This window comes from Acartia tonsa, chromosome 4 (assembly GCF_053477335.1).
Source record: "Acartia tonsa isolate MP-2025a chromosome 4, ASM5347733v1, whole genome shotgun sequence".
NCBI lineage: Eukaryota > Metazoa > Arthropoda > Copepoda > Calanoida > Acartiidae > Acartia > Acartia tonsa.
In genome coordinates this window covers 28,260,392-28,282,083 of record NC_137263.1, presented here as the reverse complement: position 1 = coordinate 28,282,083, position 21,692 = coordinate 28,260,392, and the positions used below count along the sequence as shown (strand labels likewise).

At 34.5% G+C, this 21,692-nt stretch overlaps 2 protein-coding genes across 10 annotated transcripts in view; both read left to right on the top strand.

The window, feature by feature from the left end:
* The first annotated feature begins 393 nt into the window (after positions 1 to 393).
* Positions 394 to 21,630, top strand: LOC145318076 (prostamide/prostaglandin F synthase-like). Of its 7 annotated transcripts, none has more exons than XR_013879219.1 (6): positions 394 to 959; positions 1,881 to 1,958; positions 14,708 to 14,897; positions 16,786 to 16,883; positions 18,783 to 18,916; positions 20,243 to 21,630. XR_013879219.1 is itself a non-coding variant. In XM_080159419.1 (5 exons), exons 3-5 carry the CDS (start codon positions 14,829 to 14,831, stop codon positions 18,850 to 18,852), a joined length of 237 nt encoding a protein of 78 aa, XP_080015545.1. In that variant the 5' UTR covers positions 394 to 959; positions 1,881 to 1,958; positions 14,708 to 14,828; the 3' UTR covers positions 18,853 to 19,692. The 7 variants fall into 7 exon arrangements, 1 of the variants encoding a protein (XP_080015545.1); XR_013879218.1 differs by having other exon boundaries at positions 20,203 to 21,630; XR_013879217.1 differs by having other exon boundaries at positions 18,783 to 18,928.
* mahj (LisH and WD40 domain-containing protein mahjong) overlaps positions 21,206 to 21,692 on the top strand; it is a 52,646-nt gene continuing 52,159 nt past the window's right edge. The window contains exon 1 of one of the 3 annotated variants that reach the window (XM_080159408.1): positions 21,206 to 21,346. The gene's annotated coding sequence lies outside the window, so the exon portion shown is untranslated. Of the gene's footprint in view, positions 21,347 to 21,422; positions 21,556 to 21,692 lie in introns of those variants that run through there. The other 2 variants (XM_080159405.1, XM_080159404.1) reach the window with 2 other exon arrangements.

Genomic DNA, 21,692 nt, shown 5'->3' with positions numbered 1-21,692 from the left:
TGCTCACTGATTTTAAGTTAATTTTTTTCCAGGTGTCTATAAATAACTTTTGAGCTTTCCTACTTATGTATGTTGTCATCCATGTTTTTTTATTGAATTCAACTCTCCCCTCCTCAAGTGCCCCTAGAGGCCTTTAGGAGCGTAGACGCTAGTTCTTTTAAATAGAGTAAGAGGATATCTTATGTCTGTCAGTTCGCTATGGTTCTCCTTTACAGGTAGCTGCTAGTAGACTTAAATGTATTGATAATAGGTAACTAGGAAATTATTTAACTTATTTTTATTAGGAATGTACGTTTTTGTACGTTTTTTACTTTTTTTATGTACGTAACGTATTTTTTTGTGTACGTTATGTACGTTTTTTATTTTCAAAATTGGCTGGCCAGTCTGCAATTCTTTTACAAACGTAACAGGGTGTCTGTTCTCTGTATGTGCCCCTGTGTACCTTGCTAAACGCTGAACCGATATGATTCTCCTTAACAATTTAGCTTATCACGGGTCCTGGGTAGGTTTTAACTAGTTAAATTGAAAGTAATGTCTCATACTAGGCTAGTTCATTATATTGTTTAAGTTAAATTATATTGCAAGCATATCGGTTCCCATCAGTATTATGTGTTCACTGGAATTTTAAAAATTAAATATTAAAATATAGTTAATTAAAACAAAAACATTTGAAGGTCATCTGTTATTTTTGTTTATAATTACCTTATAATATTTGTTATTATGTCGAATTTCAAATTTGTCCGATAGTTTATTTTTCTTCCTATCAAGTTTTATTTACAGATGTGATGGTAAGCAAACAATATATTAGTATATTTTTTTGATAATTTTGTTTGTTCAGATAATAAAATGGATCCAGAATCTATTTCAGACTATGTTTTGCGTTATGTTGATTCTGGCGAAGATATAACGTTTAAAGAGCTTTGGAGAGAACAAAGCTGTGTTATCATTTTCCTTAGAAGGTATATTATAAAAGTATTTGGCAATATTCACCCGCGACCGTGGCTCAACACGTAGCGCATCCGCTCGTCGTCGGGAAGGTGATAGGTTCGAATCTCGGTCCGACACCGCGTCATAACTAAAGACGTTAAAAATGGTTCCTACTGCTGCTATGTCAGGTGCGCGACATAATTAGTTAGAGTAGGGGGAATGCCTTGGCTCAAAACAGGCGCAACTCACTACCATGCACAGTTAGGACTTCTCAGACAAAGGTCGTGCAATCAAAGGGTTGGTTGTCTGATGGCAAATGGACGCTTTACACCGCAATCATAGGGCTTAGGGCTGACAACTCTATCCCATATCCATAAGCCACATTGTTACAGAAACACTGACGAATTGTCAGCGGCCTATGCTCCCCCCTGTGGAGTGAAAAGGGCTTGTTACTTTTTTTTTACTGTTGTTATTTGGCAATATTCGAATGCTTTTGGCATTTTCTGTCCTAGCTACACTTAACAAAAATTTTTCTCTAACTTTGATAAATCGTGATAGTTGTCTTCATTGCTGTTCAACAATTAAGCAACAGTACTGCTTTTCCTGTTCTAGTCGGCATTAATTTCTTTGCGAAGTTATTATGTGGTTCAGGATGGTTTCAAATCTAATTTTTTAGTCACTTTAAAGTGGTATATTTTTTTGTACCTTTTTCTTTAACAAAAAAGGCCTTGTAGTTTTTACTTCTTCTACTAATTCAAAAAAAAATATTGCTTTCACGCCATTTGTATGTCTGTCCATTGTCTCACAAAATCTAGTAAGATTTACATAGAAAAATCTAGATTTTGTGAGATTTTGGGTGTTCTCCTCATAGAATTGAATTTTTTTTTCAATTTTGAAAATTTTTACTTTTATACCTATCAATTTTTATGTACCTACCCTGAATTGTTTTTTAGATTTGGATGACCTTTTTGTAGGCTGGCTGCAAAAGAGATTTCACACATCCACAGCCAGCTCAAGGACAAAAACATCAGGTTTATTTTAATTAATCTTTATGCATTATAATTTTACAAAATCACACACTTATAAAATGATTTTTTTGGTTTCTCAACATTAAATGACTACCAATTTAGCTCTAATTATCCTCGTTAGGGTGAAGTTCTTAACGACAGATCCTTTTTAAAAGCGAAGCTATAATTAGGGTCCGTACGTCCTTAGCGGTGAGCTCTTTCGTTAATTTATTTCGTATCTATATCAAACTTTGCATGATGATTCCTACAACAGTTCGGTAAGTTATAACACTTTTGCGTAAACAGGGTGCATAGGCTTTGTCTTAGGAGTGAGAGGATAGGTTATTTGGAGGAAAAGTTTACTTTTGATATATATTTCTCTTAAATTTTAAAAAAAATTGGATTTGGCCTCCAGGTTCAGGTGCTGCAGGCCTCCGGGTTGTCTCTGACGGACATTGTGAATTATAGAGTAGCTTCGCTACTAAATTTTTCTTTTGAATAGTTAGAGTTCAACTTATAAAACAAAATATGCTTTTATCTTCAAATATGCAAACAACATTATAAAAGAAGCATATTTTAATTTATAAGTTGAACTCTAACTATTCAAAAAAAAAATTTAGTAGCGAAGCTACTCTATAATTCACAATGTCCGTCCGTCCGTAATTAATGAATTGAGGGAAACGTGATTTTCTCGGCTCCTATAAAAGAAAAAGAGCTGAAATTTTTTGACAACATTTCCATCATTAAGGAGCACAATTAACTATTATACATCAATGGCGGTCAGACTGCTTTTTAGCAGGTTTTAGGCTATTTTTTATATTTTCCAAATTTTCCCCATATCTTTGGTGTTTATGGTCCGATTTTCAAAAATTTTTCAGTTAAAGATATCAAAATTAAATTTCCCGTCATTTGAAGAAACAAAAATAACAGTGAGACTGCCTTTTTGCAGGTTTTTGGCTATTTTCATATTTTTCACATTTTTCCCCATATCTTTGGTGTTTATGGTCCGATTTTCGAAATTTTTTCAGTTTAAGATATCAACATTAAAGGGGGGGGGGGGGGGGGTAAAATGTGGTGACTCGTGCCACGACATACCAGCAATTTTATTTTGGGTGCTACTCCCTTAGTTTTAGAGATAATTGGATGAAATCTTTTGGGCTGGGTCACTAATTACCCCAACTATTGGTATCTTTTAAAAAAAACGGCGGCGGGACCGCCGCTCCCGCCACCCGCCGCCGTTTTCCGCCGCCACCAAAAAAAATTTTTTTAGGCAATTTGGAATCATTTGAGACCATGTTATTTTTTTCAAAAAATTTTCCCCTTACAAGCACCCCTGCGGGGGGACTTAGTCATTTTTTTCAAATTCTCGTTTATCAAGGTATATCTTAAATTCAGTGCTACTCCTGTGCTTTTAAAGATATTGAAAAAAAATCTTTTTAGGTAGGTCAATAAAAAAATATTTGAAAATATTTGAATAAAAAATGGCGGCGGGACCGCCGCTCCCGCCGTCCGCCGCCGTTTTCCGCCGCCACCAAACAAAAATTTTTTATTGCATTTCTCGCCGAATTAGGCCATTTGGAATCATTTGAGACCATGTTTTTTTTTTCAAAAATTTTTCCCCCTACAAGCAACCCTGCGGGGGGACTTTCAAATTCTCGTTTATGAAGGTATATCTTAAATACAGTATGCTACTCCCTTAGTTTTAGAGATAATTGGATGAAATCTTTTTGATTGTGTCACTTATTACCCCAAGTTTTGGTATCTTTAAAAAAAAAACGGCAGCAGCACCGCCGTCCGCCGCCGTTTTTCGCCGCCACCAAAAAAAAAATTTTTATTGCATTTCTCGCCGAATTAGGCAATTTTGAATCATATGAGACCATGTTATTTTTTCAAATGTTTTTGGGGGCGGTGGCGGAAAACGGCGGCGGCGGATGGCGGGAGCAAGGTTGCTTGTAAGGGGAAATTTTTGAAAAAAATAACTTGGTCTCATATTATTCCAAATTGCCTAATTCGGCGAGAAATGAAAAAAAAAAATTTGTGGCGGCAGAAAACAGCGGCGGATGGCGGAAGCGGCGGCTCCGCCGCCGTTTTTTTAATTCAAATATTTTTTTACTTACCAACCTAAAGAGATTTTGTTTGAATATCTTTAAAAGCACAGGAGTAGCTCAGAATATACATTGATAAACGAGAATTTGAAAAAAAGTCCCCCTGCAGGGGTGCTTGTAAGGGGAAAATTTTTGAAAAAAATAACATGGTCTCAAATGATTCCAAATTGCCTAATTCGGCGAGAAATGCAATAAAAAAATTTTTTTGGTGTTGGCGGAAAACGGCGACGGGCGGCGGAAGCGGCGGTCCCGCCGCCATTTTTTATTCAAGTATTTTCAAATATTTTTTTACTGACCTACCTAAAAAGATTTTGTTTCAATATCTTTAAAAGCACAGGAGTAGCACTGAATTTAAGATATGCCTTGATAAACGAGAATTTGAAAAAAATGACAAATGCAATAAAAAATTTTTTTTGGTGTCGGCGGAAAACGGCGGCGGGCGGCGGGAGCGGCGGTCCCGCCGCCGTTTTTTAAAAAAAATACCAATAGTTGGGGTAATTAGTGACCCAGCCCAAAAGATTTCATCCAATTATCTCTAAAACTAAGGGAGTAGCACCCAAAATAAAATTGCTGGTATGTCGTGGCACGAGTCACCACATTTTACCCCCCCTTTCCTGTCATTTGAAGAAAAACACAATGACAGTCAGACTGCCTTTTTGCAGGTTTTTGGCTATTTTTATATTTTTCACATTTTTACCTATATCTTTGGTGTTTATGGTCCAATTTTCAAAAATTTTTCAGTTAAAGATATTAAAATTAAATTTCTGGCGTTTAAAGAAAAGAAACAATGGTAGCCAAACTGCCTTTTAGCAGGGTTTTGGCTATTTTTATATGTTTGACATATTTCCCCATATCTTTGGTATTTTTGGTCCAATTTTCAAACTTTTTTGCATTAACAGTTTCAAAATATTTTTTTCCCATTGTTATATGCATCTAGTATGTAATTTACTTTAACCGTCTTTTTCATACAAAATAAAACAAGGTTTTGTGTTTATTTTTTCCAATAAATCTATTCTTGATTTTAATAAATACACTTTAAATCTACTTCTATGTATTCACATCCACAATTTTTTGTGCTTCGCTACTTATGGATGTTGTCATCCTTGTTTGTTCATATTTACCTGTCCAGAGACAACCTGGAGGCCTGCAGCACCTGAACCTGGAGGCCAAATCCAAATTTTTTTAAATTTAAGAAAAATACATCGCAAAAGTAAACTTTTCCCCCAAATAACCTATCCTCTCACTCCTCAGACAAAATTAATCCAGGTTTTAAGCTATAAACAGACTTATACAAATGAATATGTCAATATCTTTAAGTTTTTTATAATCAATGGAATGGCACCCTTTTCTTTAAGCTAATATCATATTCAACCTATATTTGCCCTTTAAGTAAGTCAAAGTCAATTTTCGCTTTTTTCCCCCTTTTATTTAACAACCTTTGTTCTTAGGTCCCTTTTTACTTAAAAATTTCAAGCAGCTGTAATTTTCTAGCTAGAAGAAATATTTTTTTGCAGAAAATGTTTATCTTTATGTAAATTTTATTTTAGAAATACCAAAATATAAATTTCAAAATATAAAATATGGCGGCCTCAGCTGTACTTGGCAGCTGCCAGCCGCCGCATACGGCGGTCAGCGGGAAAAACTATGGCGGATCTTTATAAAATTTTAATACATTATGTAGACATGTAAGAAAAGCTTTAGTTTAAAATTTGAAGTCAAAATTTGCGGCCACAGTAGCGTTTTAAAGATTTTTGAAGACCTGGAGAATCGGGACCTGCAGGATTATACCTGGAACCAGAAATCGACTTGAACACCTGTATTTAATATAAGGATGTATTACTAGAGAATATTTTAGTATTTTGTTAAGATAAAATGCTTTGTTTAAGTCAAAAAAATATATTTGCTCTTTACCTGGATGCTGGCATCCTTGCTGGCATCCTTTGACTTCGGGATGGAGATATTCAAAAAATTCAAACTCTTAGTTATGTGTCATACCCATACTTTAAAAGTCATGCAGTATGGGCTCTTTATCATTCACACACAGAAAATGAGATAGAATAAAACAGAGGGTGTTGTTTAACGACCTTTCCCCCTCAACCATTAAGGGTTAAAAGCAATTTAGACCTTTATTTGGGTCACTCTAGTGTACAAACTCCACCCTTATTAATATAGGCATGTCAAAAACTTAAAATCTTCCTATCAATTTCAATCTTTGCATGATGATTCCTATACATCTATAATCGTTACCAGAAAGTTCATGCGTCCATTAAAAACATGCGGATTTTGTAACATTTTTAAAATTTTATGAAAAAAAAGAGTCCTTCTGTGTTCAGAGGTGGGTTCTTAAAAAAATTTTACCCCACTAAAATCACTTTAAAACATTATAACCAGTGGGGCAAATAAAAAATTTGGTAATATTGATTCTTTAAAAACTTTTACCCAACTGATTATAATGTTCCAAAATGATTTTTTGAGTGGGGATAAAATATCCCCATTAGAACACTTTTTTGAAATTTGGAAGATTTTTTAGGTTTGACGTTTGTTTGAAATTGAGCGCGGCATTAGTACTTATGATTTAAATTTAATTAGATAATTGAAATATTACATTTTATTAGTGTTTTCCTTGTCGCACAATAAATCTCTCTCTCTCTCATTTTATGTTTAAGTAAAAAGAAACGCACACACACCCAAAAAACGTTTCAAAAGTATCTATCTATCGCTGATTTAGTTTTATTTTTTGTGTTGCTATGGTGATGATATTCTATGTCCTAATCCCTATTAAACAATAATGTGTATATGTGTGTGTGTGTGTGTGTAATATTGGTTATTTAATAAAACTTATGTGTGTGTAAAGACTCAGAGTGTATGGAAAGGCATGGGTCAGTTAAATACCTACCCAAGGCTGACCCAGCCTACGGCAGGGGTCAACTAACGCACAACACACACACACCAAGGGAAGCAAACTATTGGCAGGGGTCAACCAACAGGCAGGCACAGGGGGGAAAACGATAAAATAGAGATGTATATGTAGTGCGCTGTGTGATAGATGTGTATTGTATTATGTATATGTGTGTGTTGTGTATACACTTTGCCAATCTCCCAAACCTAGGGAAAGAAAGAAGTAGTGTTAATTTCTTAATATTTATTTATATTTCAGTACTATGACTAACAGACTGGCAGTCAAAGTAAATTACATACTGGATGCTCAGAACAACGAGAAATTTAATTTTGATATTTTTAACTACAAAAATTTAAAAATAAAACGGACCATAAACACCAAAGACACGAGGAAAAATGTGAAAAATTTAAAATAGCCAAAAACCTGCAAAAAGGCAGTCTGACCGCCATTGATGTGTTCTTGAAATGACAGGAAATTTTATTTTGATATCTTTTATTGAAAAACTTAAGAAATTGGGCCATAAACACCAAAGGTATGGAGAAAAATGTGAAAAATACAAAATAGCCTAAAACCTGTTTAAAGGCAGTCTGACCGTCATAGTTGTTTTCTTGAACTTACTTACTTAATGCCCGTCGCTACGGTTGTAGCATAGGGCTGATGACACAAACATCCTCCAAGCCGTTCTGTCCTGGGCTCTCTCCTCCATTTGCTCCCACTCCATCTCCAGTTCTTCCAGATCCTCCAGGATAGTCTTCCTCCAGGTCTTCTTGGGCCTGCCTCTGGTTCTCCGCCCGTTCTCGGGTTTCCAGTGTAGAGCCACCTTTGGAGATCTTAGAGAACCCATTCTAATTACATGCCCTAGCCATCTCCATCTTTTCATTTTAATTTCATCCTCTATGCTCATACTTTTAGTAAGTACAAACAGCTCGTTATTTGAAATAGTATTTGGCCAGAATATTCTGCATATGCGACGGAGATTTTTAGTGTGGAAGACGTTTAGTTTGTTGAAGTCCAACTGGACATATCTCCATGTCTCTGATCCATAGAGTAATATAGACTTCACATTACTATTGTAAATTTTCATTTTTAGTTCCAGGGAATACTTGTTTGATTTCCAGATGTTGTTGAGGTTGCTGTAAGCGTTTCTAGCTTTGGCTAGTCTTGATTTTATATCAGCTAGAGCACCATCCTTTACACACAAGACACTTCCCAGGTATGTAAATTTATTTGTATTTTTCACCTGTTCTCCTTCAATAAATAAGGGGTTAACAGGATTTTGACTAGTGTTCATAGTTTCTGTTTTCTTAACATTCACAGAGAGCCCAACTTTTTTAGCAATTCTGATTAGAATGTCAGTTTTTTCTTGAAGATCTGTTTGATGTTTACTTAACAGGGCCAAATCATCTGCAAAATCTAGGTCATCAAGGCAGAAACCTTCTCTCCATGGAATTCCACGATTGCCATCCTCATTAGTTTTCCTCATAACCCAGTCAATAGTTAAAAGGAATAGCATAGGAGAGAGAATGCACCCTTGGCGAACACCGGTATTAAAGGAAGCCTGCAAGAAATACCACGCTTTAACTGCTGAAAGACTGCCACTATTAGACCAAATACCCCAAATTTGAAGCCTTCAGCTTCTATAACAAAAAAGTTCTAGGCATTTTAAAATGACATTTTATGTACAATGGAATTTTTGAAAGAATTGTTTTTTCTTTTATGAGCATTGGAAATCTTTCAAAAATTCCATTGTACATAAAATGCTATTTTGAAATGCCTAGAACTTTTTTGTTATTGAAGATGAAGGCTTATAATTTGGGGTATTGGGTCTTCTTGTGGCAGTCTTTCAGCAGTTAAAGCGTGTTATTTCTTGCAGGCGTCCTTTAATATTAAAATTTTCTGACAGTGAGTTGTTGTCTAGGGCTATACAGCAGACTTAATTATCGTAGAATGTTTTGATAAGTCTCACAAGCTTGTCAGGTACCCCATAACTTCTGATTATTTTCCATAGTGATTCTCTGTGTATGCTGTCAAAGGCTTTGGAAAAATCAATGAAGTTAATATATACAGGTACTCTCCATTCTAAACTTTGTTCAATGATCATTCTCAGACTGAAAAATTGGTCAATACACCCTCTTCCTGTTCGGAATCCTGCTTTTTCCTCCCTAAGGTGTTCATCTATTGCAGAATCCATTCTTTTCAGGATAATTCTGCATAAGACTTTACTTGGAATTGAGAGTAAGGTTATACCTCGCCAGTTATTGCAGTCTCCAGGATCACCTTTCTTAGGTAGTTTAATTATAATACCTTTGGTCCAATCTGCAGGTATTTCTTCTTTGGTCCAGATTTCTTTGAAATATGCAGTTAATATTTTAGAAGATATAGCAAGGTCTGCTTTAAGCAGTTCTGCATTGATAGCATCAATGCCTGCAGCTTTATTATTTTTAAGAGCTTTAATCGCATTTCTTACTTCTTCTTCAGTAGGTGGTTCAGTATTTATGTCCAGTTCATTGATATTAGGTTCAGGATCAGCTGGGATTATAGGTTCAGGAAGGTTAAGCACCTCCTTAAAATGTTCTTTCCATCTCTCAGACTGTTCCCTTTCTGTTGTTAAAGGAATACCATTTTTATCTTTCACTGGAACATTGTTTATTTTTGTTTTAGAGCAAAGTTGTTTTGTAATTTTATAAACAGTGTTTAAATCACCTCTGTTAGCTGCTTCTTGAGCTTCATTTGCCTTGTCTTCTAGGAAGTTTCTGTTATCTTCCTTAGCAGCTCTTTTGACTTCTTTGTCTTTGTTAGAGTATTCAGTTTTGGCAGCTAATTTTTCCTCACTACTTAAATTGTGAGTAAGTAGTTTCTTTTTAACTTCTTTCCTTTCTTCAATTTTCTTCCAGGTGGGGTCAGTGATCCATTCTTTTCTATTTGATTTCTTGAATCCTAGAACTTTCTCAGCAGTAGTACAGTATACCTCTTTTATATGTTCCCATTTATCTTCGATATTATAATCATGGATGGTAGCTAAGATCTGGTATCTGTTCCTGAGCTCTAATTGGAATTCATTCAGCTTAACAGGATTTTTGAGTTTCTGTACATCATACTTTCTAGGCGCATTGGTTGTCAGCTTTTTGACAGCCCTAAGCTTAAGCTTTAATGTGGCTATTAGTAGATGATGATCAGTGAACACATCAGCTCCTCTGTAAAATCTAACGTCCTGTAGGGAACTTCTCCATTTTTTGTTTATTAAAAAGTGATCAATCTGATTTTGTGTTCTTCTGTCAGGTGATATCCATGTAAATTTATGAATATCTTTATGGGGAAAGATAGTTCCACCAATGACTAGTTTATTCTCTTGACAGAAATCCACAAGCTTTTCTCCATTTTCGTTTCTAGTTCCACAGCCATGTAGACCCATTATACTCTCATAACCATCATTATTCTGACCAACTTTAGCATTGAAGTCTCCAGCAACTATTAGCATGTCCTGTTTAGGTACCTGGCTGATTTTAGCTTGAAGAGCTTCATAAAACTCGTTTTTGACTTCTTCTTCTGCTATTTCAGTAGGAGCATACACTTGGAAAAGTGTAATTTTAATTTGGTTGGAGTTGAATCTGGCCTTATTGACTGGTTCCCATTCAATAAGTGCTTTTTCACTTATTTTATTAAGGATAATAGCTACTCCATGTTGGTGGTTTTCTCCGCCTGAGTAAAGTACTGTTTCGCCAGTATCAAGTTTCACTTTACCCTGTCCAGTCCATCTACATTCACTGACTCCTAATATGTTGGTTCTATACTTCTCCATCTCCTTGCAAATTTGTTCTGTTTTTGTAAGCTGGAACATAGTTCTTACATTCCATTGTCCAATCCTTAAAAAGTGTTTTGTGTCCAGTAGAGGTCTCTTCATCGCCCTCTCTGCTTCCTTTCGGCTTTCACAGAGGGAGGTCATATCTCCTATCATAGGATCGTCAACCTGTCCTGAACGGTTTGTTGTTATGTCATTTGTGTCATCAGTTTCTTGAACATAGGTTTTTTCCAGAATAGGGTTTTCTTGAAACGACAGAAATTTAATTTTGATTCTATAACTAAAAAAATTTTGGAAATTGGACCATAAACACCAAAGATATGGAGAAAAATGTGAAAAATACAAAAATAACCTAAAACCTGCTAAAAAGCGGTCCTATCGCCATTGATGTTTTATAGCCAATTGTGCTCCTTTATAATGGGAATGTTGTCAAAAAATTTCAGCCTTTTATCTTTTATAGGAGCCGAGAAAATCATGTTTCCCCCAAACTAAGACGGACAGACGGACATTTCAAATTATAGAGTAGCTTCGCTACTAAAAAAAGCCAAATTGGGCACCCCACCCCTAAAATGTCAGTTAACATGTACATCATTTTGTCCATAACAATATGGGGGGAAATGTGTTTATCGGCTGCTCTTGAAGATATACCGCTGAAATTTTTATAAAAGATTTATTTGTGCATTTTGTCGGTCATTCAGTCCGTCTGTAACGCTATGGGGGAAATGTGTTTCTCGGCTGCTACTAAAGATAAACAGCTGAAATTTTTAGTTAAGATTCCTATTATATATGAACGTCTTCTCTATACTTTATTTTATCCGTCTGTCTGTTGGTCATGCTTAAAAAGACAAAAACCTAATTGTTGGGAGATGTGATTATCTTAACTGCTATTTTAGAAAGACAGATAAAAATTTTCAATATTCCTATTATTTATATCAATATGCATTTTTTCAGTTAAAAAAGTCATAATTTCTTATGAAAACTATTTTTGTTAGATGTAAGCTTTTTTAACAATCTAGAATTCGAATCTGTTAAGAAACTTTTTTTTCGTATAAGGATTTCAAATTAATTCGAATTCAAATTGGATATTTTAACGATTGATCTCTCTGCAATTTTTGTTGGACAATTCAACTGTAATTAAAAAGATGCTCTTCAGTTACATATTTCCTTTATTAATTGGGCCAAGCTACTCTAAAATAGTCTGTTTGTCCTTTAGATATGGCAATCTCCCTGATTTAGAGGGAGGAAGTTTTGACACATTTGAGTAAACAGTCAGTTTAGAACTAATCTTTGAACTGAGAGAATAGGTTATTAGGGATAAAATCATTCTTATATGATAAATTTTCCCAAGTTTTAAGATTTTTTGGTGGTCTCAAGACAATGAAGTAAAACAAAAATAAATTTTTTTTTTTGAAGAGTTAAAGGTCATTTTATATAACAAAATATGCATACCTATTTTTAAATGTTATTTACATATTTAAATCTCTTTAAAAAATTTAATTTTTATATTTACATGTCCAGAGACCACCTGGAAGCCTGTAGCTCCTGAACCTAGATACCTATCCCTAAACTCTTAAAACTTGGAAAATTCATCATATAAGAATGATTTTTTCTTTCATAACCTATCCTCTCAGTTCAAAGATCAAGACTATACTCACTGATTATGCAAATGTGTTAAAACTTCACCCCTCCCCTCTTTATCAAACGGAGGGCAGGGGGTATATGGTATTGGCTATGGTACCTAGAGATAGAAGAATAACTCTTTACAATTTTACAGGGATAAGGAATAGGAAACCTGGCCATAAATTAGGTCTCGGCCTTGTTTTGAAAGGGATCATGCAACTTTTACCATTTGCCTAATTTAATGACCTTACTGGCGGACGGCTCATATTGGCTACCGCTCTAAACCAATAGTGTTCTGTGATTTGGGCTTGTTTTGTATCAACCAATCACCAATTGGCGCCGCCAATTGGTGATTGGTTGATACAAAACAAGCCCAAATCACAGATGGTGGAAATTTTAGAAGCAGACAATTCTAGAAAAAATAATGATTTCGTCTGCTACGAAAAAATAAATATTAATGGTGTTAGATCACATTAGTTTAATTATTAAATCTGCTTAGAGTTAAACATTAAAAAAGGGCCATATAGAAAAAACAAAAATAACGGGATTATTTTTTTGGAAAGAAGGTAGCTACGAATTTTCATTTGGTAGTTTATAAATTAGATGTTGTATTTTGAATTTTAAAAATTTAGTACGGAATTGATACAACACCTTAACCCTAATTTTTGTACAATACAACACAGTACAGATATATCATTACATTATAGTATCCAAAGAACTTGATAGAATGTTACCCAAGTGCATATTTATTTATTTATTTTGAATTTTAATTAGCAATGAAATTTTCAAATAAAATTTTTACTCATTAATAAAAATGCAAATAATACAAACTAAAATCTGTCTGAGGGAAACCCAATGATAGCTTTCTGACAGTTCAAATTACCAAAGTAAAAGATAAAAAATTTTGGGAGAGAAAAAACTTCATTTTAACAAAAGCCATTAATATATAGGTTTATAAAAAGTTATGTTTTTTACTTTAAACTAGCTACCTGAATTTGATTCTATACTTTATCTACACACACACACACAGCTTTTTTAATAGCGTTTAGGACGAACCACTGCGTCATCCCAAAACTGGTTTATTAGGCCTAGGCTTGAAATAGGCCTGAAATAATATTTTCCTACGTTTCCCATCCCTTATCCCTGCAATTTTAGAATCTTATAATAAGTCATTTCTATAATGACAGTTACAAACGTTTTAGAGTTAGTTTTTACAGGGCAAGGAAGCTGTATATTAGTATTAAAGTTGTTTAGGGTCAAGCAGGGCATAAACCGGTAATATTTTTCACCCACCTTCATAAAATGACCTTTATCTCCATGTTCCTTTCAAATGACAGAAAAAAACATAAAAACAAATGTGTTCCTTAGGTATTAAATTGCCTACAAAAAAGTAAAAAATGAAAATTTTGTGAGATGAATTTTGAGGGTACTTTTTTGGTCTCAAATTTTTAACCTAGGTGTGTAGATCGACCTACACAAAAATTGGTAAGACCTAGAACTGATCCTTAAAAGCCTTTTAAACTAAGAATTGCCCGCTCTTTCCAAATCTGTTGAGAGCTTAAATGTAGAGTTAATATTTTTTCAAAAATGACCAAAGTTCGCGCAGGGTTTTTTTTTTGGTAACGTTGAAAAAAAAATTCAAATTCGATTTTTAAGATCAATTTTCAGGTTTTCTTTGGTAAAATCTAAAATTCAATATGGGCTTTTTGAGAATTAGGCAAAAAGTGAATAGAATAGGTAGGTTTTTTTATAAAAAAAAAAAATTTATTTTTTAAGAAAATTTTTGTGAGAAAAAAATCGAAATTTCTCGTCTTTTAAAAAAATGATTTTTGACATAGAAGGAATAGTCTGATCCTTATTAAAATTTTTGTGGATATTCTTTATAACCTATACTAATTATGATTATTTATGTTTTGACTAGCCGTTTTTCATCGATTTTTTAGGTTGAAAAGACGTTACCGGACTTAATTTTTTTTTGAAGAATTAGAAGTCAACCTATGAAACAAAATATGCTTTTTTTTCTTCAAATATGTGAAAAACATTCAAAAATATGCATATTTTGTTTCATACGTTGACTTCTAACTCTTCAAAAAAAAAAAAAATTAATTTTACCTGTACAGAGAGGACCTGGAGGCCCGCAGCTCCTGAACTTGGAGGCCTATCCAAAAAATCTTTAAACTTGGGAAAATCCATCATATAAGAATTATTTTATCCCTAATAACCTATCCTCTCAGTCCAAAGATAAAGCCTATACTCACTGTTTACGCAAATGTGTCAAAACTCCCCCCTCCCAATGCCTCCACCACACTAAAATTGGTCAAAGTAACTAAATTTTATTTCTGTAATTCAGGCTTGTTGCTGTAGGTCTAGAGCCATTGGGAGTGGAAGAATTTGTAAAAGGCAAATTCTTTTCTGGAGAACTTTTCCTGGACTTAGAGAAAAAGGCGTATGCCAAACTCAGATTTCAAAGGATGTCCATGAAAGAGATATTTAGTGCAATATTTTCTAGGAAGTCCAGACTGGCCAGTAATAAGGCTAAGGTAACAACTACATCATTATATAAGGGGAGGGGATGAGTTTGTATACTTATAGGTAATGAAAATTCAGTATCAAATTTTGCCCTGGTATTTTGTGCTTGTTTTTATAGTTATCGACCTAATTCTTTTTGTAAACTCTCATATATGATTGGATCTACCTGTAAAACTTTGAAAATTTAATTTTGGGACCTTCTATGGGCTAGTGGGGCAAAATTTTAGTTATGTAAAAATAGTTTCCAATGAAATAATTAGCTCGATATCTTTAAAAATAAGTTCAGTACTTAAAATTTGAGTGTTTTGAGGGGTCTTTTACCCCACTAGGCTCTAGAAGGAAGGTCCCAAAATTCTATTTTCAAAATTTTACAGGTAGATCCAATCATATATGAGAGTTTACAAAAAGAATTAGGTTGATAACTATAAAAACAAGCCCAAAATGTCAGGACAAAATTTGATACTGAATTTTCATTTCCTGTAAGTGTACAAACTCCCCCCCCCCCCTCTCCTTTCACTACTCAATCCCGCGACCCGCGACCTTGATGATAGGTTAGAATCATGGCCAGACAAGGCGTCATTACTAAAGACTTTAAATATGGTTCCTACTGCTGCAATGTCAGGTGTGCGACATAAGTAGTTATAGTAAGGGGAATGCTTTGGCCCTTGAACAGGCGCAACTCATTACCCTGCACTGTCAGGACTTCTCAGACGAATGTCGTGCAATAAAAGGGTTGGTTGTCTGTTAGATGTTACTTAGCCTCATACCCTTAGGTGTAAGGGTATTGCATCCTATTACAAGTGTATGATGCTCTGGACTCTCTAGATGATCACTGAAAAATCGAAGGAGAATCCCGCCCTTACGAGGGAATGTGTTGTAACTTAATCATAAAAAAATAATATTGGATGTCCTTTTTTATATTGGGTTTAAGATAAGCAATTGCCAAATAACTTCCAGTGAATGCCATCATTGCTTTCAAAGTTCTTCATGATCCATTCAATTGCAAGGAGGAAAAGGAAGGAAGAGAGAAGACATCCTTATCTGACACGTGTTACAATTTCAAAAAAGGTTGATAGTTTACCTTTATGCATTACATTTCCACCTCCTTTATGATAGATAGCTTCAATAATATTGATAATCTTATCTGGAATGCCATAGTGTCGTCAGATCTTCCAGAGAGATTTCCTGTCTAAAGAATCAAATCCTTTTTTAGCCAATGAAGTTTAAAAAAAGCTTAGAGTTCCATTTCTTGGATTTCTCAATGATGATTCTTAGACAGATTATATGATCAATAGTGAAATTGTTTGGTCTATATCCAGCCTGATTAGGTTAGGTCTTAGCTTTTCATTAACCTTCTTCTTTATCTAGCTCAGCTTGTTTGTTATCAAGGCCAGTGGCATTGCTTTTTTTTAACTTTACATGGTGTCTTTCATTTCCAGTAGACTTAACAGTCAATGACAAGAGAGGGTAGGATCTCAGATTCTTCTTTTGGAACTGGGACATTCGGGAGTTCAGTAAAGTGCTCTACTCTTCTATTTAGAATATCCTCATTAGTTATAAGGATTGATACATTATTGTCTCGGATATGTGATCCTGATTTATGTACTTTACCTGAAATGCTCATAGTAATCTCATAGACATCTTTTATTCTATTTTGATAAGCAGCATTTCTGCTTGCACAGCAAGGTTTTAGTTTTCTTACATTTCTTTGAATTTCCGTATTTAGCATTTTATACAGGTATTTATCTTCTGGAAAGTAGTTTCTAGAGAGTGTCTTTTGTCTTACCTCCCTTTTTTGATCCATGAGATCAATAGATCTTTGAGGCACCCACGCCTTTTGGTTAGCCTGCGTTAACTGAACATAAAACTGTAGAAAAATTTAACCTATTGTTAATCTAGGAATATGGACTTGGGGGAAACATGAAGGGAGACGGATATCAGAATGGCGGATGCTTGGTTGTGCAAGCCTTCAATGGTAAAGCATTATACACTTACAGGTAATTCAAATATGTATAAATATAGATTGTTATTCCCGACAACTACCTGGCTCTACTCTAGTGATGAGGACCTTATTGCCAGCAGACGAGCAAAAAATTCTTTTAACTGCTTTCTAAACTAAGCTGTTTGGAGCTTACATTTACTTATCCCTATACTAAAGTAACAGGATGTCTGTGTGTTTGTGTGTTTGTACCGAAGGATCTCACTAACCGCTGAACCGATCAGGTTCTCCTTAACAGGGTAGCTTCTCATAGGTCCTGGGAAGGTTTATAACTATTTTCTTGGGGGTTGGGACACCCCCAACCCCCCCAACAAATGAAAAATCCCCCCCCACCAAAAAAAAAAAATTATTTTCGCCCAAATTAATTAACCAAAATTAAAAATGAGAAGGTGCAACCCCCCCCTCAAAAAAAAAAAAAATTTTCGCCCCCCCCCCAAAAAAAATATAAAAAAAGAAATTAAATTATTAAATTCGACTCTCTCCTCCTCAAGTGCCCCTAGAGGCCTCTAGGGGGCGTAGCCGCTAGTAGAAAAAGAAAGGGGCATTTTTAAAAATTATCAGTGCTGTTCAAAAGTATTTAAAACTACCATTATCAATTTCTCCAAAATATGCTCATATTATATCAATTTTGGAATCCGTTTTTTAATAGCGTATTCGGATTCTTTATTGGTAGGCTAAAATTAGCGTCTTGAGTTTTTTCTTTCAACTCTGCCTTTTTGAAGGCAAAGATTATCATCATTATATATACATAATATCTTTTAAAATCTGGTTCGATTCTCGGAAGTGAATTATAGAGAACACCAAGACCTCAAGTACCTCAGACTTGTGAACATTATAATGCGAAAAGAAGTAAAAATCGCTCAGTATCAAATAGTCGCCAGTCACCAAATACAAAATTATCATCTCGTAATCAATGATTAAATGGCACTTAGAATTCGAATTTCGATCTGAAATTTTTCATGAGTAATCCTTGGTAGGTCTATTTTCCCTAAATCGAACAAAAAGTTGGAAAAGTAACGGCTGGCGGCGCAGCCGTTTTTTGCCTATTTTTAGGGCAAATTCATCATTAATTACGTAAAAATGAACTTTTAAAACATATTTTTGGTTTAATTCATGTTAAATGATAGCAATAACCATTTTTAAAATTTCTAGTACCAACAGCTACCGGCTAGAACCGTTTGATAAAGTTTTTGAGCGATAAAAAGTATTACGTGGAGATAGGTTTCGTGACTAATTTGTTATTAAGATATCCAAAAAATGGCAAAACGGCTGAGCCGCCAGTCGTTAGCCGTTATTTTTTCCAACTTTTTGTTCAATTTAGGGAAAATAGACCTACCAAGGATTATTCATGCAAAATTTCACATCGAAATTCGAATTCTAAGTACCATTTAATCATTGATTACCTACGAGATGGTTGCATTAAAAACCCCTCCCTTACTAGAGTAAAAGAAAACAAAAATTTTGGGAGACAAAAAAAAACATCATAACGTGATTTTAACAAAAGCCAATAATATACTGGTTTATAAAAAGTTCTATTTTTACTGAAGGCTAGCTACCTAAATTTTATTCTATACTTTATCTTCTTAACTTTATTTAGCTATTACATTATTGTTGATAACGAACTAATGCACAATCCCATAACTGGTTATTTAGGCCTAGGCTTGAAATAGGCCTGAAATAATATTTTCCTACGTTTTCCATACCTTATCCCTGGGAGTGTGCAATTTTAATTTTTAAAGCTAAACCTTTAACACAAAGGAATTAGGCTCAGTTATACTTTAAGATAAATGAAACTCTAAATAGATTTAAAAGATGGAAAAATGGGAGTTTTAAGACATACTTGATAATCTGTAAACTTTAACCTGAATAAAAGATGTTATTAATAGCTAATGTTTAGACAGGAGCATGCTGCAGACCATCCAGAAAACACGGATATTCTGAAATCCCTTGGAATGGAACACAACTAAATATCCTTAAATAATAAGAAGAAAACCAAACTAGAATGTACAGTGCATTTATAGCGCAGTAGCTGTAATATAAAATGTTCAACTTTCTTGCAAACTTAACCCTTAACAGCCTGGCCCCTTGCCGCACATTAATCAGTTCCTATTAGAGCTAGAGGGCTAAATTTTTTTGTGCAAGTCCCCTTTATGATAATGAATTTCCGACCTTAAGTAAGTCAAAGTCAGTTTTCGCTTCCTTCACCCTTTTATTTAACAACCTTGGTTTTAGGTCTTTTTTACTTAAAAATTTCAAACGGTTGTAATTTTCTTATTTTTGAAGCTAGAAAAATTTTTTTTTGCAGAAAATGTTTATCTTTATGTAAATATTTTAGAAATATCAAAATATCAATTTTAGCGGTTGCAGCTGTATTTTGCAGCTGCCAGCCGCCGCAGTCGGCGGTTGGCGGGAAAACGGCGGCGGATCTTAATGAAATTTTGATATGTTATGTAGACATGTAAGAAAAGCTTAAGTTTAAAATTTGAAGTCTTTAAGTCAAAAATTGCGGCCACAGGAGCAGGGTTTCGGATCCGCATTGATTTTATCCGGATCCGGATCCTCAAAATTTGGTCAGTGCGGATCCGGATCCGGATCCTACTGGATCCGGATCCGGATCTTTGACAATAAAAATAAAATCACCAAATTTTTCAAAAAAATTTTATTCTTTAGTTCGAAGTCAAAAATACTTTTAATTTTCAAGTCTGAACCTAAACCTTAAAGATTGGCTCTCATCAAGAGAATGTCTGAGATTTTTTATAAATTTAGGTAGATTTTTCCATTTTTCCGCATTTTTTGGAGTCTAAGGATCCGGATCCGGATCCGCATTTTTTTTGCGGATCCGGATCCGGATCCTTGGACTCAAAATATGCGGATCCTTGCGGATCCGGATCCGGATCCGAAACCCTGCACAGGAGCCTTTTAAAGATTTCTGGAGACCTGGAGGATCAGGACCTGAAGGATCATACCTGGAACCTGAAATTGACTTGAACATCTGTATTTCATATTAAGAGGTACTACTAGAGAATATTTTAGTATTTTAGTAAGATAAAATGCTTTGTTTAAGTCAACAAAATATTTTTTCTTTTTACCTGGATGACCCTGCCATGTTTGCTGGCATCCTGTGCCCGCCAGGATGGAGATATTCAAAAAATTCCAACTCTCAGTTATGTGTCATACCCATACTTAAAAAATCACGCAGTTTGGGCTCTTTATCTTTCACACACAGAAAATGAGATAGAAAAAACCGGAGGAGGGGGGGGGGCGTTCAACGCCCCCCCGGCCCCCCCCCCTCCCCCCGACCGTTAAGGGTTAAATAGGAATATTCATTTATTAATTATCTTAATATAATCTGTACAGTCGATTTGAAATTTAACTTTGATTAAAAACTTGAAGATAAATGGGACTTTACAGAAATCCACTTCAGTATATGAGGAAACGTATACGGAGTTCTTTATGAGATAATCAATTTTCAAAAAGGATATGTTACTTACATTAAAAGACTAGGATACTAGCAATTTTATTTTGCGTGCTTCTTTCTTAGTTTTAGAAAAAATGAGTTAAACCTTTTTGAATGAATCAATTATTACCTTAACTAACTCTAGTTGGCAAATTAATGTTCTCTCTATCAGGACTAAAGAGTAAAGAGTTTTAAAAAATTACTTCTTATTAATTTTGAGTGACAACCAAACAGATAATCGCAATTTAAAAGGGGGGAGGCGGATGTGCCACTTTTTGAAACCAAAAGTAAAACGTGCATGATCTCAGTGTAAAATCTTACAAGTGTCAAGTGAAAATATAAGCGAAATTTTTATGAAAAAAAAAGTGTATCTCAGATTATTGAAATATTGGCGAGAAAAGGCAAAAAAAAATCGGCAAGAAACGGCGGTTCCGCCGCCGTTTCTTCACAGTTCCATATTCTTCACCACAAAAGCAATTTTAGAGCTGAAACTCTTTTATGGGCTGAGATCATGCAGGTTTTATTTTCATTTCAAAAAGTGGCACATCCGCCTCCCCCCTTTAATATGTATCTAAAGAAGGACTACGAAAAACATTTTTTTTTTTAATTAACTCTGAAACTTAACATGATGTTTAATGGTTAGGTATGTCGTTTAGTCTATTTATCTTTGAACTTTTTTATATCCTGCTTCCGTAAAGAATATACTATATCTACAAATACACAAACGGCTGAGGGTGAGTTTTTTTGGGTTTATTGTGAGTCTTGGCTGCGGCTGCCGTGTCGTTAAAGAAATGCTTCGAAGTCCTTCATTTTTAAAAATATATTCACATTTGGGCCAAAATCTAAGTATTGAATAATATTTTTGTTTTTTTTGCATTTTTCTGTTTTTTTTAAAACAGTATTTTTTTACAAAACTATTTTACATTACAAAAATAATTATTGTGATTGTCAACTGTGATAAATAATATGTTTGATCAGAACTTAAGATGACAATTAAATTGCTCGTACACTTTAAACGACCCTGAAATTTTCGCTTCTACTTAAAATATTATTGCAAGATATGATCATTTGAAAATATTTCTGTTATTGTGCAAAGTTATTGTTAAAAGAACTAGATATTCTGTGTAATGTGACCACCTGGAGGCCTGCAGCTCCTGAACTATCCAAAAAATCTTAAAACTTGGTAAAATTTATCATATACGAATGACTTTAGGTATCTTTTATAACCTATTCTCTCAGTCCAAAGATAAAGCCTATGAACACTGTTAACGCAAATTTGTCAAAACATCCCCCCCCCCCCCCTCCTCCTAACATCAAATGTTTTACACACAGCAATATTACCACCCCTTT